Here is an 18,115-nt window from a genome sequence, read left to right as displayed (position 1 = left end):
GTGAGCTGTAGCTCACGAAAGCTTATGCTCTAATAAATTTGTTAGTCTCTAAGGTGCCACAAGTCCTCCTTTTCTTTTTGCGAATACAGACTAACACGGCTGCTACTCTGAAACCTGTCTAAGTTAGTAAGTAATCTAGCTAGAAATGCGTTAGATTTCCTTTTGTTTAATGGCTGGTAAAATATGCTGGGCTGAATGGAATGTATATTCCTGTTTTTGTGTCTTTTTGTAATTTAAGGTTTTGCCTAGAGGGATTGATTCTCTATGTTTTGAATCTGATTACCCTGTAAGATATTTACCATCCTGATTTTACAGAGGTGATTCTTTTATCTTTTCTTTAATTAAAATTCTTTTTTTAAGAACCTGATTGCTTTTTCATTGTTCTTAAGATCCAAGGGTTTGGGTCTGTGTTCACCTGTACAAATTGGTGAGGATTTTTATCAAGCCTTCCCTAGGAAAGGAGATTTAGGGCTTGGGAGGATATTTTGGCGGAAGACGTCTCCAAGTGGGCTCTTTCCCTGTTCCTTGCTTAACATGCTTGGTGGTGGCAGCATAGGGTTCAAGGACAAGGCAAAGTTTGTACTTTGGGGAAGTTTTTAACCTAAGAATAAGCTGGTAAGAATAAGTTTAGGGGGTCTTTCATGCAGATCCCCACATCTGTACCCTAGAGTTCAGAGTGGGGAAGGAACCTTGACACATGGCCTTCTGCAACTGTCACACAGCATGCAACACTCGATTCAAGAATGGTTGCAATTAGTATACCTACTAAACAAGCACCAGATGTACATGGGGGTAAAGGTCCAACAAGAAGTCCTCTCTTCATTACAGTAGTGGAAGAACCCATTTTATGTGTGCAACAGAATACCTTTTGCTGCACCTCCGCCTAACAAAATACTGGTGATAGATGCCTCCGCTCAGGGATGTGGCGCTCATTCAGGTCACCTTCATACTCAGGGCCTATGGTCCTCTCAGGAAGTTCATCTCCACTAAAACCCTAGAGCTCAGAGCTATCTACATGGTAAGGCATTTCTGTCCTTGCTACAGGGATCCATGATCCCAGTGGTGATGGACAATACAACTGCAGTGTAGTAGGTCAGCAAACAGAGAGGAGCAGGGTTACCCCCTCTCTGCCAAGAAGTCATTCACCTGTGGGTCTTGTGCATTCATCATCAAATCACACCCATGGCTCTGCATCTTCCAGACTTACAAAATGCCCTAGCAGATAACCTCAGCAGACAATTTCCAGACAGCCATGAATGGACTGTCAAAGACTCAATTCTGAAAAACATCTTCACAGGTAAGGATGTGTAGAAATAGACTTATTTGCCACAAACCAGAATAAGAAATGCCAAGTGTTCTGTTCTAGAAGTGGTTTGAGCCTAGGCGGTCTGTCAGATGCCTTCCTCATCTTATGGACACCAGGGATCGTATATATCTTCCCACCCTTTCTATTAATATCAAGGTTTCTGAGGGAACTCAGGCAAGATTCAGCTTTAATGATTATGGAAGCCCCAATTTGGGTCAGATGGTTCTCCAATTACATTACCTCTACTTCCCTATGTGATTTTGCAAAATGAAGATCAGATCTTAAACCAATATCCTGCATCTTTACATCTGACAGCTTGGATGCTGGCTTTCTGACTGCCAGTGAAAGAAATTGTTCAGCTAAAGTCCAGAACATCTTAGTATAGCAGAAAAAACTCTACTAGACTGATCTATACAGCAAAATGGAAGAGGTTTTCTGCTTGTGCAGCATGACATCACCTTGGAGTCCCCTGTTACTGCTATTTTGGATTATTTGCTAGCACTAAAACATTTGGGATTATCCATCAGATCCCTAAGGGTATATTTAGCAGCAGTATCAGTACATCCTCCTCCTATTCAGAATCATATCATATTTTCCCTTTCTGAAGTTGCTAGATCTTTTAAAGGCTTCATTCATGTGTTTTTCCCCTCTCTGGGAACTCCCTCCTTGAGACATCAACATAGTAGTAACTAGGTTAAAAGGACTTCCTTTTGAGCCCCTATCAACTTGTTCTTTATACAGTCTTTCTACGAAGATTGCCTTTTAGATGCTCAAAAAGAACAGGAGAGTACTTGTGGCACCTTAGAGACTAACAAATTTATTTGAGCATAAGCTTTCATGCTATTACATCTGCTCAGAGGTCCTTTTTTAAATAGTTATTTTCATTAATCTGATTTAGTAGTCAATAGTAGACCCCTACAATGAGGTTACCCATATTTTTTTATTCCTTTTATCTTTACCCAGAGACTCTCAACTGGTCAGCTCCTTCTGGACCTCAGAACGAGTGTGTGTGTGTGTGTGTTTATACACATACCAAGTCTCAGTGATGCCTTAGTACATAAACTAAATTATGACAAATACTTCCAGTTCTTCCTGTTTATTACCCATACTGCTTGCATTTGGGTGTAGACATCTAAGATGTTGAGCAGATTCCCTCACTGATTTCCATCTTGTTGCTCCTATGACCCTATTTTAATTTTCTGTACCTCCTGCCCCTCCCCAACATCTAACCCTCTTTTAAAGTTGTCTTTTGTTTTTACTTACTCACCTGCCCCCACTGAACCTAGTTTAAAGCTGTCCTCACTAGGTTGGTGAGTCGGTGTGTGAAGATGCTCTTCCCCTTCTTGGTCAGGTGGGCCCCATCTCTTCCCAGCAGACCATCTTCCCAGAACAGTATCTCATAATTGAGGCTTCTAATGCTTTCCCATCAACACCATCTGTGCAGCCATGCATTCATCTCCAGGATGCACATGTCCCTTCCTAAGCCCTAACACTTAACTGGGAGGAAAGATGGACAAGAATACAGACATTTTTCTTCTAAAAGTTTAGTGCAGAAAATAAATTAGACTAATTTTATATAAATTACTAGTATACATACACAGATAGTAGACTAGTTCTCCTTTAGCACTTCTAATTAACAAGTTGTTTTGTCTTTTATATTCAGCTTTTTATTTTCCTCAGTGAAGAACTATTACAAATACTGTAGATTTCCAAATATTATGTTGTCAGTATGTTGTGATATTTATTCCTGTTTATGAACTCTCATAGATTTCAGAGATTACAGAATACAAATTATCATATCTTTAAAGGGTGATTAAAATGTTTTAAATGTAGCTCACATTTATTTGTAGTTCTGTTTATCCACAAATGGATGATAATTTTGCTTTCTTTTGCCTTTTCATTATAGCAGAGTGGTTTTATTTTTTTAGTAGCACAGATTTTCATGAAAACACGTAACCTCACCTTGTCTTATGGAAATAAAACTGAATATTTAAGCATATAAACATTCTACAAGGTGCACCTGATTCTAATATAATTTCAGATTCTTTTAATTGTGTGGCAGTATTCTGAACAGAATGGCCATGTTAAAATGGCAGAAACATGACTGTAAAGTAAACCTTATATTCATTTCAGTCTGCGTGTTGCTAGTGACAGGTGCTCAATGGTTGTCAGTACCCTTGTCAGCACAGAGAATCCTTTGACATTAAAGTCCGCAGTTCAATCCTGATCTTGTGTGACTATTGGCAGGTCCATCAGGCTGTAGCTGATCAGAGAATGTCAGAGCTGCTGCTGTTCTTCTACAATGTCACCTGTCCCTAGTGTTTTTGGTTTGGCCTTGCTTGTTGTTTGAACTTAGCACACTTTCCAACAGCTCTCCTGTGGGAAATGAACTGATAGGTCATGGGAATATAGGTATCTTTAGGGCATGCAAAATTTCATCCAAAGTGACTTACATAAAGGTTTGTAATGATTACCTTGGCTTAGAGTCAATCAATGGTTAGAGTGCTTAGGGACTCATTAAATGGCATTTGTAGTGTCTGTAACCTAGGTTTTGAGCTGTATTTCAGGGAAAGTGGTGACAGCCTTTAATGTCTAATTGACCTCTTCTCTTTGATTCACTTTCCATATTTGCCACTGATGTTGTCCCCAATGGCAGCAAACAGCACTGCTCAGCATTCTGAACTTCTGTTCAGAGCTTCAGCACCTCAGCCTTGGTAGCTGTGTCATGGTAAGTAATTGAAGTCGTGTGTGTGTGTGTGTGTGTGAGAGAGAGAGAGATGACTGAGACTGAACTTACTTTTCTTTGTTTACAAAAGTATTAAAAGATAGTTTACTTCATTTGCTTATCTAACATTAGCCTCTATTCCTATAGGGCAAAAGTGAATGTGTGTGTGTGTTTATAGGGACACTGGCCAGTTTTGTAGGCCTAAAATTTAGCTCACCATCTCCCCACCCCTGACTGTTTGTAAAGTGAATGCAGTTCTTCGTATGTTTCCAAAATTAATGTTTAATGTTCATTTTTATTTAAAACAAATATACATTCTTGGAAGCCTGACACTCATGAACAACCCTACAGTAATAAATCTCTGTGTATACAGAATGAGTTAGTTTGAATGGAGATATTTTTAGTCACAGGCTTCCCAGGGCTATGGGTTTTTTGTAACTTTATTTAAAAAAAAAAAAAAAAAAAAAGGAATTGCTGATGGAGAGTTCCTTCCTAAACAATGTTGTACCTGAATGCCAGAGGCAGACATAGAGGGGGCCTTATTTTACAGCTCTCTGTGGCTATAAATACAGCAGAGTACTTAATATGCGACTTGATGGGCTTCTCCACCCAATCAGGAAGCAAAAGACAAAGGAAGAGCTGGATAGACTTCCCCCAGTTGGCTTAGGAGAAACTGGAGGGAGCATTACCAACTAGCTCTTCCAACAGTCTAGACTTCCTATCACTCCTTTGATAGTGGGTTATACTGGCCATACAATGGCTCACTTCTTCATTCCCCTTAACTTCCATAGTGGGGACTGGTTTCAGAGTAGCAGCCGTGCATCCGATGAAGTGAGCTGTAGCTCACGAAAGCTTATGCTCTAATAAATTTGTTAGTCTCTAAGGTGCCACAAGTACTGCTTTTCTTATAGTGGGGACTGGCAGTGCTTCCCTGAAGGCTAGATCCAGGTTCAGCCTTTGTTCAACCTTGAAAAGGGATGAGACTTATTCTTCTGTCCATATGCAGATGTATGAGCACTGTTTATTTTATTAAGTGTTGTTAAACCACCAATAGCGCTGTTGTTATTCCTTCAATTGCCCCTTTATATAAGCAGGACAGACCACTGTCAATGAAACTTAATTACCCTTTAGGGGGAAAAACAGCTCTTACAAAAATTGCGCTAGCAATGCAAAAAAAAATGTTGGGAAGAAAATCAGTTTTAGTTATAGATTTTAATTGGTCTTTCTTATTCAGTGTGTAAATTTAAAAACAAAAAAAGTTTAAAAACTGATGGAAAATTTACCTTGCCATTGTCTTTTTTTAAAAAGCAGAATGAGACCTGTCCAATGTGGGGATGAATTCCTCTCCAAATTCCTTAGAAATGAAAAACACTGAAGATAGATCAATAGATGTATTAGCAAACAAAGCTGCTTGGGTATAACTGGGAATAACAATATATAAGAAATGGTGTTTGTTTTCTTCACAGATTGAAGACTATGACCTGATAGCAAGTATGATGGGAGCAAAGTGCAAAAAACTGCGTACTCTGGATTTGTGGAGATGTAAAAACATTACTGAAAATGGAATAGCAGAACTGGCTTCGGGATGTCCCCTCTTGGAGGAGCTTGATCTTGGTTGGTGCCCTACACTACAAAGCAGTACTGGCTGCTTCACAAACCTTGCGCATAAGCTCCCAAACTTGCAAAAGCTCTTTCTTACAGCCAACAGGTCTGTGTGTGACACGGACATTGAAGAACTTGCTGCTAACTGTACTCATCTTCGGCAGTTGGACATACTGGGTAAGGAAACACATGATAATTGCATTATTGTTTTTTCATATGTGGTATCCTGGTAGGAAGCGAGGACTAGATATTGCATAAAATAAGACTTAGTTCCAGATCTTAGATATTCTTTAAAAAAATAAGTCCCAATACAATAAAATTAAAAATTATTAAATTGCTCTAAGGTCCCATTTTGACTTACTCAGCCATATGTCTAACTTAGTTTGGCAAGCAGTTTCATAAAGGTAGTAATAGAATAATTTAGTATTCTAATAAGTTGGTCTTTTTTATTAGGGCTTTTAAGAGTTACAAATTCTTAAAGCTTGTTTGGCTGAAAAAATCCTTTTGGTTACCGTTGCTGGTTTTCCTACACTTTTTTTTCCTTTTATGGTATTTGTATGGAGTATGATATACTGTATTTATAAAGTGTGAGTCTTTTGATCAAATAAGCAGACTTTTCTTGCAGAATACACATCAGGCAGAATAGAATAATATTCTCCATTTTGTCACTTTTACTAGAAGATAATATCTCTTTTAAAGTTAAAAAGTACTTTACAATGTAATTTACTTGTGTTTTCCACTGATGCAGAAAGGAAAAAAAAAGAACTTTTTGCAAAGCTTAAATTTCTAGCCCTTTCTAGCTCTTACAGATGGTAGTACCTTTTGAAATCTGAAGTAAAATATGCTTTAGACTCTTGAATGAGGAATTTGTGAAGGGAAAACAATCTCTACAAAACGTTACATTAATCCTGTTAGACTGCAACACGTGGTTTCATTATTTAAAATGGTGAAAGACTGCACACAAGGTCATGAGCCAAGATTTTCTTTCGGTTCTTGTACATTTGATGAATATTTTCATGGGTTTAGTTGAAAGAGGAAGATAGAAGCCTAAAAGGAAGCAATTAAATTAATTCAATATGAGTCATGAGAAGAACAAGTTTTAAAATTGATTGTGCAAGAGGCTGAGAATCCTCCATTCACATTGCCTTCAGTAGGTGGTTAGCTATCATAATGGTGAGCTATCATAATCTCACAGGATTGGGCTTCGCGTGTGCAAGAAAATTTACAACGTGGCTTCTAATTGTTAAACACCCCTTTATAGCTCATACATAAATACCATATAACATGATTTCATGCTGTTGACCTATGGCCAACATCCAACCAGCATTAGGATGAAAGGAAAACAGGTGAAAGTTCACTCTTCCCAGAACAAATTGATCAAAACCTAAACTTGTATGTGCTTTGTAGTCTGTGTGACGGGTTGCTTCCCTTAGGATGCTACTGAGTCAGCTTATTCTGCCAGTCTGGATCCTCTTTACCTGGCCTTGCTGGGTTAGGCGTACAAGCCTCTTCCAGCCAAACACATAGGCAGGGCCACACCCAGCTGCACAAAGAGACAGAGATCCGCTCTGAAAAGATTCAGCCTTAGGAGCTTGCTCCAAGACTCTGGTGCCCACTCCTTTTTAGGGATACAAACCCAAACGTTTTATGAAATTCACCCCCTCCCTTCATGTGGAGGGAGATATGCACAACTTCTTGCCTCTCCCCCCCAGTTAGATATTACATAAACTGGATTACATTATAAACAAGAAATAAGCTTTTTAACTACAAAAGATGAATTTTAAGGGAATATAAGAGATAACAGACAGAACAAAGCAGATCACTGAGCAAATAAACCAAAGTCCACAAGCTAAGATCAATATACTTAAGAAACAAAATGTAATTTCTTACCCTAAATGTTGTTTTAGGCAGGTTGAAAGGTTTCTGTGGTTCAGAGTTAGTTATATTTCTTTTCAGACTGCACCCCTGTCTCAGTCTGGACTCCCCAGCTCCCCTCCACACCCACCTTCCCTTCAGGTGGCTTTAGCAGTCTTTCTTCTTGGGCAGACAGACCATGGAGAAGAGGAACCCGCTTTGCCTTCCTCCACATCCTTAAATAGAATTTACATAAGGCGGGAATCCTTTGTTTCCCAAACTTGACACACACACCCTCCCCTTCCAGTGGAAAGTTGCAAGAATTCCCAGGTAATATTTAGTATCGGGTGACAAGACCACCTGACTCTGTAGTATCACAGCATCGACAGGTCAGTGGAGTGTCCACAGGAGTGTTTTCACAGTCCATTGTCCTTGCTGATGGGCCATGCGCCCTGTCTGGCTTTTCCATTGTTGTACCTGAAGTGTTAGCAGTGGGCATTACCCAAAGTAGCATAGCTGAAATACAGATACATAGTCAATATTCCTAACTTCAGATACAGAAATTATACAGGCATACAAATTGGATAATCACATTCAGTAATTATAACCTTTCCAATGATACCATACAAAACCCACCTTGCATAAAGTATAACCTACCTTGCATAGAGTATATCTCAAATCCATATTATAAGCATATTTCCATAAAGAATATGGAGTGAAATGTCAGTCTGTTTTAAATTAATCTGTTTTGCAGCTAGATTAAAGAAGGCATTTTTCCTGGTCATACAAACCAGATTTCCAAGAGGCTTACTGAATAAAGCATTTTATAAAAATATACGTTCTTTTGGCCACCCACTCTCAAGCTTATCTATTATGATGGCATTGTTTCTGCCCACAAATCGATCTGACCTTTTCACTAGAACAGAAAGGCCGAGCAAAGAATACTTTGGTTATTTACCATGTATAATGTCTGCAGGCTGTTTCTCCTCTTTGCCAGCAATGAAGGTTTGTTGCCACATTCTCTCTTAATATTTGAATTCACTTGTTGACGCTTACATGCAAAATAATATCTGAACAGTGAACAGAAAGGAACTAAGCTCCTGAGCACTTACTGCTGTTAACAAATCAGATTATATTATAGCATATATTATAGAAGACCTTTCATGGTGAGACCACATGTGGAGTTACTACTATATCCAATCTACCTATCCTGAAACTATTATGGTAGCCTATTCATGGCAGTTGTTATGGAGACAACTTGCTAGGAGAGTCTTGGAGCCTAGTTACCTAACCTGGCAGGAGATGCCTCAACACTTCCCAAGTACACTGCATCAGCTCTCTGTGTCAAACCAGTGAACAAGTCCCTTCTGTTGTAGGCATTACTGAAAATCTGGTTGTTTCCTTGGTCCAGTACTCCCACTCCCAGCAGCAGCAAGGACCTTAAATCATATAACACGATGGCAGCTCAAAAATAATGAGTCAGACTTTTTTTTTAATGAGTTTTCTTTTTTATGATCAGACTGTGTTTTGGGGCCTAATTTCTGAAATTTCCTTGCACACTCCCAATGTGTGTGGCAATTTAACAGTGTTACCAACTCTAATGAACATATAGTAAGGTAGTTTTTGTCTCACTACGGGAGATCTCACTGGAGACCCCCAACTGAGATTGGGACTTCATTGTGCTAGACACTATACATACACATAGTAAACAACAGTTTCTGCACTGAAGAGTTTACATTCTAATGTAAACCATAGTGGTGAATTTGTGACATGGGAAACAAAACTGAGACTCATTAAATTTATCTCATATATGGCTACCATTAGATGGGAAAATTTTTATTCTCTGCTGAACTGGGTTGGGTTCACGCTGATGACTTACAAGTGAAGGCTCCACAGCACACTAGCAATGCTCGTAAGTGCTAAAGTTAACACCTTCATGAATGAAGCTTGTTTTCTGGAAAGATATGTTTAAGTCCAGTTCTGAGCTTTTGGGTGCTTACCTAAAGTAGAGTCCTCCTCTCTGACACACAAGCAAGATCTCCCACACATTGCTCTTAGTCTCAACCACAGACCTTATTTTTAAAGGGAAAACCTCCCATTAAGCAAAACCAAATAATCAAAATGCAACATTAAAACACATAATAGCACAACATCCAAATTAACTTCTAAATTCAATGTTTTGCAATATAAAATCATTCCAACAATTACTTCAGGGTCTTTACACTAACTTTTATATATCTATGTGTAGTTTTTTTTTCATTCTTATCCGGATCATCTGCAAGTTTTGTATCCAAAACCTTCAGATCCACACCACAGACCTCTTCTATTTCATCTATAAGAGTAGCTGATAGTAGAAAGCATGTGGTTGTCTTCTGTGGACTAGCTAATACAAAGAGTCACAGCACACACATTGCCAGTGAATTACACAGGTATTTGTGAGACAGCAGTGGAAATCTGGGCATTGTGTAAGGAAAATATCTCACTCACTCCCCCACAATTGTGGGAAGCTGCAGCTTTCACATTATTGTGAGACTGTCTAAGCAGAGACCAAAACGACATTTCTCAATAGGTTCACAAGAGTTGGCAGCATTGACTTGGTTTCATTCTGATATTGTTAAAGCCTGTAAACTCAGCAGGAAAAACTCCTCCTGTTCCAATTAGAGCATTAACTCCATGGTGGCTTTATGGACAGACAAAAATGAAGCCTCTTTTGAGAAGATTTGCTGGCTGCAACCAGTTTGATTCATTCATTTACTAAGTATTATAAAATTAATATCTTGTCCAAATTGGATGCTGTTTTCAGTTGCTGGGTCCTGCAGTTTTGTTCTTTACATGCAGGGCCACATGTATCATGCAATTATGTGACCATGTAAATTGCTGCTTAACTGCAGATTATGTTTTAAATCGGTGCATAATGTGCTCCAGAAAATAAATTCCCATTAAAAACAATATTAAGGCCATGATCCTTATCTGTGGTCTAGTAATTCTCAGTGCAACTTGGGAGGAGGTGGTGGTATAAAGTTAAGTTTTAGCCACCATTGTGCTTCCTCAGCAAGCTGTGTGCTGGGGCTGTTTCCCCAGTATAAGAGCAGCACAAAGGGACCATTATGGGAGACAGAGATCACAGGGACACAGGAAAGCCTGAGACACATCCCCTTTCCCTACCAGCTGCAGGGGATAGATGGTGTAGGAACCATCGCACCAGCTTTACGCCACTGGAGGATCCCCCTGTACAAGGATGATCCTACTATGATTGGCTATGTAAGCATTTGAGCTAAAATGTTCTTGTCTTAGTGCAGCTAGGTTCTAGCCTGAAGCCACTAGTCCAGGGATCAGCAACCTTTGGCACGCGGTCCGTCAGGGAAATCCTCTGGCGGGCCGAACCGGTTTGTTTACCTGCCGTGCCCGCATGTTCAGCTGATCACAGCTCCCACTGGCCGCGGTTCGCCGCTCTAGGCCAATGGGGGCTGCGGGAAGTGGCACAGGCTGAGGGATGTGCTGGCCGCCCTTCCTGCAACCCCCATTGGCCTGGGACGGTGAACCACAGCCAGAGGGAGCTACTATGGGCCAAACCTGCGGACACGGCAGGTAAACAAACCGGCCCGGCCTGCCAGGAGCTGTCTCTGGTGTGCCGCGTGCCAAAGGTTGCCAATTCCTGCTCTAGGCCTTTTAGTTATGAAGATAGCCTCCAGAATGTGAACCATATGCTGAGCAATTGTCATATTCTGGCGTGCAATGCAGACCAGTGAGGGGTTGTGGCAGCACCTGCCCCACAACCTTGAGTGCATCACAATGCTTTTCTGTTATAGCTCCCAACCTGGACCACTCACAAACAGCCAGACAGCATGCTGGTCACACCCTGAGTGTCAGTGAATAGCTGCAGCCCTAGTCCAGCTACTCTGACCCCAGTAACCTATCAGAAACACTCCAGTCACGCTCTGGCTTCTACCGACTTGGGTAACTACTTGCAGTATGACCCCAACACGCTCCCTGTCCCAGATTTTCCCAAAAATGTGTGTTCTGCACTGTCCAGCCCTTTCCTAGGCAGTTCAGATATTAAAAGTCTGTTGCCCCTATAAAGGATCAATATTCAACAGTTTGCTACTTTCACTGGTGTTACCAAACAGTTCAGCTGAAACACAACACTGGATTAGTTCAGATTTAAAAAAAACAAGTTTATTTAACTACAAAGATATAGGTTTCAAGTGAGCACAAGTATAGGGTCATAAATCATTGCCAAAAAAAATGTTAAAATGCTTTCTAGTAGCTAAAACTTAACAAGCTAGACGTGGTTCAAGGTAAAAATCCTTACTGCATGTTCCCAGGTGTGTGGCTAGCCAAATCTCAGGTCAGAATCTTCCCCCAAAGTCAAAAGGCTGGTTCCTTTGTCATCTTAGATGAAAGAGAGAGAGAGTGCTAGGGATTTTCTCTCCTTTTCTTTTATAGTCCAGTTAACTTTGAAGTAGATTCTTCTGAGGGTCAAAGCAAAGTTTATTCAAACAGTAAAGAAGGCAACATGGAGAACGAGGTGGAGACCGAGGCTCCATGTTGTTTCTTCTCACCTGTGTTTGCTGAAATGCAAATTTGCTTTGTCTCTTGTCATCTCTTCTCCCTGCTATCTCGAGGACCATGTTTACTACTTATATGAAAATTTAGGTAAACACACATTTCTTTATTCAGGATACTTCTGCTCTGGCAGGGTTGTGTGGTTTTGAACACGTGATAAGAACATCATAGGGGAGGATTTCATAACTTTACATATAAATGGTGCTACACACATTTCACCATGATATTTTTGACCAGTGAGTTATTAGTTTTCAGATGCCTCACAAGGCAAATTTTGTATAAAGATTATTACAGTAGTGTGTAGGGTGTGAATACAGGGGTACATTCGGTCGCAGCAATGCAATGTTGTCTGCCTGAATCTGCCAGCAACCTGAAATGATAACTCTGAGAGATGGGAACTGCTCTCCTTCATCTCATCGTTAACTCTGAAGTCAGTCAACAGTTTGAATGTCAACATTGCTAATTGTTCTAACAGAAGCCTCAAATTAGTATGTTCATTTTTCATTGTTGTAGGTATTGTCAGATACTAACACAGGATGCAATGGGGCAACTATTTACTACCAAAGGTTCCTGGCAAACCCTGCTCCCCAAAAATTTACAGCCACTTTGCCCTGCACTAAAAAGGGGTGATAAAGAAAAGCTGAATACCCTCTTTAGTGCCAAAATAATCAACTCCCTCCTAGTTACCAAAACACCTCCCATGCCTTCCTGTGTGCCAGAAGCCCCAACTGTCCCCTACCCAGCTTTCTTCAGCTTCAGCTTTCCCCAGGCAGCTTCAACATATAGTTGATCACTTGAAATACAAAAATTTGCAGCAAATTTAAATTTGAGAGCAGTGTAGAATAAATTGAATTGAATGTAAAATAAATAACAGAATACTGTGCAAATTGGAGTGGTCTGGGGAGTGAGGTGAGAGCATTTGTGGGAGCAGTGCCAGATAATTCCAGGGTCTCTGCTACATGACTTAAGTCTAATATGTTGCTTAGGACACAGGGCTCTTTGTACATTAACTGTCTTCTCACTTATGTGCTCTCTAAAATTATTGCTAATGTATCTTTGTTGTTTTATGTATTAAATAGAGGCAGATGTTTTCAGTTAAACTTTTAAAACATTTTGTGAAGTGTGTTGATGTGTCCCCTGCCATAGAATTTTGCGCTTCAAGAATTTTCCTGAATTGCCTCCTTGATAACTACCCTGCATGGGTCTTCCCAACAGTGCCAGGCTAGGTGGATCGGATATATGGGAATGCTGATTTTACAGCTGAGGAACAAAATTGTCCCACTGAACAGTTATTGCTCTCAGGCATCTTATTGAGCCAGTGCCAAAGAATTTTGCCAAGGAACAAATTGAACAACAGAGTAAAATGACAGATTTTTAAGACACCTGCTGTGCATTTGTACAAAGCAATGGACACTTAATCGAAGTAACAAAACTAGTAAATAGAGAAGGGCCCAAACTAAAATCCCATGTTCAAATCCCTCCTCCACTCAAAATCTTGTACCAACCTGTAAAGGTAAATATCATGATAAGATATCCCTTCTATGAGAGACAGAGGAGAAAAGGTGTGCTGTACATATCCTTTTAACATTTTTCATTTTTTGAGAAACATTCCTAATTGTACACAGCACAGGTAATGTTAAAAACATAGAAGATGTCATATCTTTTATCCAATAGTGATCTGTTGGAGCTTGTTCACGAAAATTACTTTTTTAGCCATAAGAAATGTATTTCTATTACAGTTCATTGTCTGTAGGAAAAGTTCACAGTTCTTTAAGAATTCTGATGTGTGTTAATATCTATATTCTCTATTATCCGAATCCAGCTCCAACTAAAGCCAATAAATTCCATTAATTTCAGTTAGCATTAGATTGGCTCTTAATAGCATGCATTTGTTGCAGCATTATATTACAGTCAGTGAAAGGGGGCCATGATGTAAAGACATGGATTTGGCATGACCTTTTGCTTCGAACTCATTGGAAAGTGGTAGTGTCAGAGTACAGAATCCAGGCATCCAGATTGTGGGGGGGGGGAAGCCATCTTGCTTTTGCAATGTAGGTTCAGAATCTCCCGTCAGTACTCAGAAAAAGAGCCATTGAAATCTTGGAGTTTTTCCAGAACAAGAAGAAAACTGTAGATTTTTTTTTCTACACAAGTTAAGCCATGGCAGTCCCACAGACTTTCTGTGGTCAAAAGTGTGCAAAAACTCCCTGAAAAGAGCCCTTCATTTGAAAAGTAGTCAAAATAAATGTAGTGAATAAACTTTAAATGAGGAGTAAGGTGTAGAAGATTTCTTGCTACAACATAAACTGGCAGTTTTAACAAAGGTTCAATGCGCATTAACTTTTTTAAGTGATCTTTTCTTTTTTGTTTTTAAACAGGGACAAGGATGGTAAGCCCTGCATCTTTAAGAAAATTGCTGGAGTCTTGTAAGGATCTGTCTTTACTTGATGTGTCCTTCTGTTCACAAATTGATAATAGAGTTGTCCTCGAACTGAATGCCAGCTTTCCTAATGTGTTCATAAAAAAGAGTTTCACTCAGTGACTCACTACGTATGCTGGTATGGAATTCATTTGATAGTGTTGTTTCCTGTGAATTTGTGATTACATTTTTCTTCAAAAAAGAAATAAAAATCGTCCTTAAAATAGAGGGAAAATGTTAACTATATTCATGAAATGAGTACATATTATGTATTTGGTGGGGAGCTCTTATTCTCCTGTATCTAGTAATTGTTTTCCCTTTGTTAACTGATGGCACTTTGTGTTTAAATAGCCACATATGTGGTCTAAATTAGAGAAGATGAAAAAAATATTCTTGATGCCCTTTTAAAAAAAATGTGTACAATAAGATGCATTAAAATCCAGGTGAAAGTGAAGTTTTAACATTTAGCAATAGAGGAATGATGGGAGTGTCTCTGTCTTATAGGTTGTAGTGTTTTAGTTTTGGTTTGTGACATAAGACCTTGTGATCTGGCCTGTAATGTGCTGTTTGAAAATTGTTTAAGCTAGTGTAAGATCAGACTAGACTGAAAAGCCACTTTTTCCTCTCCTTTTGTTGACAGTGACTGGTATCTATTTTAAAACTCTGATGTGTCTGCTAAGAGGTGTTTTTTCCCTTCAAATGGATGAAATGCGGCAATGTTTTACAGTCCAGCTTAAATGACAAAACAGATAAATACAAAAACTGACCACATGAGTTTATAGCAGAAACTAAAAAGAAAGAAAATTACCTGCTTCCTCCTGTACTGGATATAAAATTTGTGTCAGGTACTTATTGTCATAGTTGATAACACACACAAAACCCAAAAGCAATTTTCTTTTCAAATTTCTTTTATGTCAAAGTGTGTTGACTTGTGGTACATCTGCCTTTCATGTGAAGTAATAATAGTGTTACTCAGGATAATGTATTAGAAACTCTTCCTTAGTTGGATACATACCTACTATCAGGTTTAAAAACAAATATTTGGTGTTCAGTAAAATCATGATGAAAATGTTGAGTTTGTAAACCAAAGGCAATGTGATTTGGCTATGTACTAATTTATTCTGAGATGGGTTGCATTTTTTTCACCACAAGAGATAATATCTTTGATAATCTAAACTCCCTTAGCTGCTGTTAAGTCTTTAGAGGAGAGAGATGATGATGTTATTGGATGAATGGTTTTCTTCTACTTTTTGCACTTCTCTGAATGAGACATTCTTTCCTCCATAATGGCACCAGTGCTATTCTGAATTGGTATTTACATTATGTACTCATATATGAAAAACTCCTGTCTCTTTAGACACTATTAGTGAACACAGACCACCAGACATGATCTCTCATTTGGGATCAGCTCCGTTATTGTCACCTTTATAGCAGATGCTATACAATGTTTCTTCTTGTCCATTGGAAAAATAGGCATAACATTTTGTGTGGAAGAAGGCCATCACTATACAGAAGATCATCAGCAAAGAAAATTTAAACTGATGCAGTAAATACCTGTCCACTGGAAGAGAAGTGCCTCAAAGCATCAATGAACCAGTGACCTCTATGGACCTAAATTAGTATTTCTGAACTCTCCATACCAATGCCAATGTTTTATAAATCATTTCGTGAAACAACTAAAGACCATTTTTCTGCTTTTATAAACCTCCATTCTGATTTAAATTGTACACAATCTTGTAGAAAATCCCAAATCCAAAGAAAAGTGCACAGATGTCTGTCATTCACACACAGATGTCACCATGTGATTTTTAGCTAGGTGCCTCCATTCTGTTTGTCTTTCGGGTACTGAAGCTATTTAGACATGTTTCAGTCTAGACATCTCTTCAACTGACAGATGTCTGCCCTAGAGTCACTCTGTGCAAGATCTCATTTTATTTTGGGAGTGCTTCCTTCTTTAAACAAATTTTTTACTTTAAACTTATTTTAATATAATGTATTTACAATGTATTGAATAATGTCCAATGTATAATGTAAACCTATTTTAATGTAATGTATTTACAGTGTATTCATTGTAAATGAGAATTAAACATTTATGTCCCATTTACAGGAGAACTCAAGTTCAAATTATGGGTGTTGACAGGTATTGATGTTTTAAAATAAGTATTGTTTTTGTTGTGAAATTTCACTCCTCAGGGTGCATACGAATTTTTATCTTTATTTAAAAAAAATGCTTCTTGGATTATATTTATAATTGTAAATAGAATTAGATTTGTTTAGCATAGATGTAGTAGTATATTTTATGCCTTCCAAAGTACTAAAGTAGGTGATTAGTCTAGTCTTACTTCTGCACATAGGAATCATTTAAAGGATAACGTGTAAAGGCTCAGGGGAAGTTGTCAGTCTTTTTTGCTTCATTATGAACTATAAGGTATGATTTTTGTTTTGTTTCTGTTCTGTCTAAAGGACCTATTTCTGCTTGTCCCTTACATTCAAATTTTAGTTTGTCTGGAACACTGCGGTGACTGGCAATCTCATTGGATTATGTTATACTTTCTGATGAAGTGGAACCTAATTAATTAAAGGGAAGTGATTTTTTTCAGACTGTTTGTTTAAAACTTTTTGGGTTTGCTAACATGTATTTAACTTAAATAATTGAGAAATACCTGGGGAAAATGACATCTTTGTTTACAGTTTGATACCTTTACTCTTCAGGTACTGTCTGAACCACAATTTGTATATCTCCAAGAAGTCTTCCAGCAAAAAGAAGGAATACCAGTCTTGGCATTTCTGATATTTCTAAGGTAAAAAGTGAAAAAAACATTTTCAGGCTTTCCTTATACACCATAAAGAAGCAAAAATAGGCTACAATCTCAATTTTAATTGATGTTACCTTTTAGGATTTTATTACTGATCATCTTATTCAAAGTTGTTCAGCAGATTTTTATTTTAGAGTATTTCTGAAACATTGAAATTGGGAATAGAGCCTGGTAAAGCTTTTCAACCAGCTAGCTACTGAGAACAATCTAGGAATTGCTATTATATTGTCACACTTGCATCATAATAGTTAACACTGTCAGCATTTCCATTGTAAAACATTATTTCACTGCACCTGGGGCCTGGAAAACACCTGGAATTCCCCTTTATCCACAATTCGGGATCAACCTGGGCAACAGTTTTGCAGACTTTCCCATGCTACGGTGCCAATGTGCTTCAGGGCCTGTCTACATGACTGCTACTCTGGAATGAATTAGGGTTTTAATTTAAAGATGAATAGCTATTCCAGAACGTATTTCCAACCTTACAGCTGTGTTAAAGACCCATGCAATCAAGTGATGATGTAAACTTCTGTAAAATACTCAAAATAAACAAACTGGAAAACATAGAAAAGACTATATTTGTCTTCTAGTCTGTCAGTTTGACACGTATGATTACTATAACAATAGCAGAGATGTAATATTTAAATTGTGTGTCCCTACAATCAAACATTAACAGTTGTAAAGTTGCATAAAACAATGTGTGATCCCATGACCCCCAGGACTATTGGGTTTTAGTACATAAATAACTCTGTGTATACACCTCTTAAAGGGTAACCATTCTGATCACTTCTGCAGGATATTAAATCTACTAAAGTAAGATAAAATGT

At 38.5% G+C, this 18,115-nt stretch overlaps 1 protein-coding gene across 9 annotated transcripts in view; it reads left to right on the top strand.

The window, feature by feature from the left end:
- Positions 1–16,576, top strand: part of FBXL4 (F-box and leucine rich repeat protein 4) — a 109,452-nt gene extending 92,876 nt beyond the window's left edge. For 5 of the 9 annotated variants that reach the window (XM_043510677.1, XM_043510676.1, XM_043510678.1 and 2 more), the window contains 4 exons: positions 239–286; positions 3,963–4,034; positions 5,498–5,810; positions 14,432–16,576. In XM_043510677.1, coding sequence (XP_043366612.1) covers positions 239–286; positions 3,963–4,034; positions 5,498–5,810; positions 14,432–14,595 — 597 coding nt within the window. In that variant the 3' untranslated portion in view covers positions 14,596–16,576. The remainder of the gene's footprint in view (positions 1–238; positions 287–3,962; positions 4,035–5,497; positions 5,811–14,431) is intronic. The other 4 variants (XM_038394670.2, XM_043510682.1, XM_038394671.2 and 1 more) reach the window with 2 other exon arrangements.
- The last annotated feature ends 1,539 nt before the right edge of the window (positions 16,577–18,115 follow it).

The sequence above is a fragment of the Dermochelys coriacea genome, chromosome 3, assembly GCF_009764565.3.
Source record: "Dermochelys coriacea isolate rDerCor1 chromosome 3, rDerCor1.pri.v4, whole genome shotgun sequence".
NCBI classification, from domain to species: Eukaryota; Metazoa; Chordata; order Testudines; family Dermochelyidae; genus Dermochelys; species Dermochelys coriacea.
The sequence above is the reverse complement of the archived record's forward strand: the minus strand, read 5'-3'. Positions and strand labels throughout refer to the sequence as shown.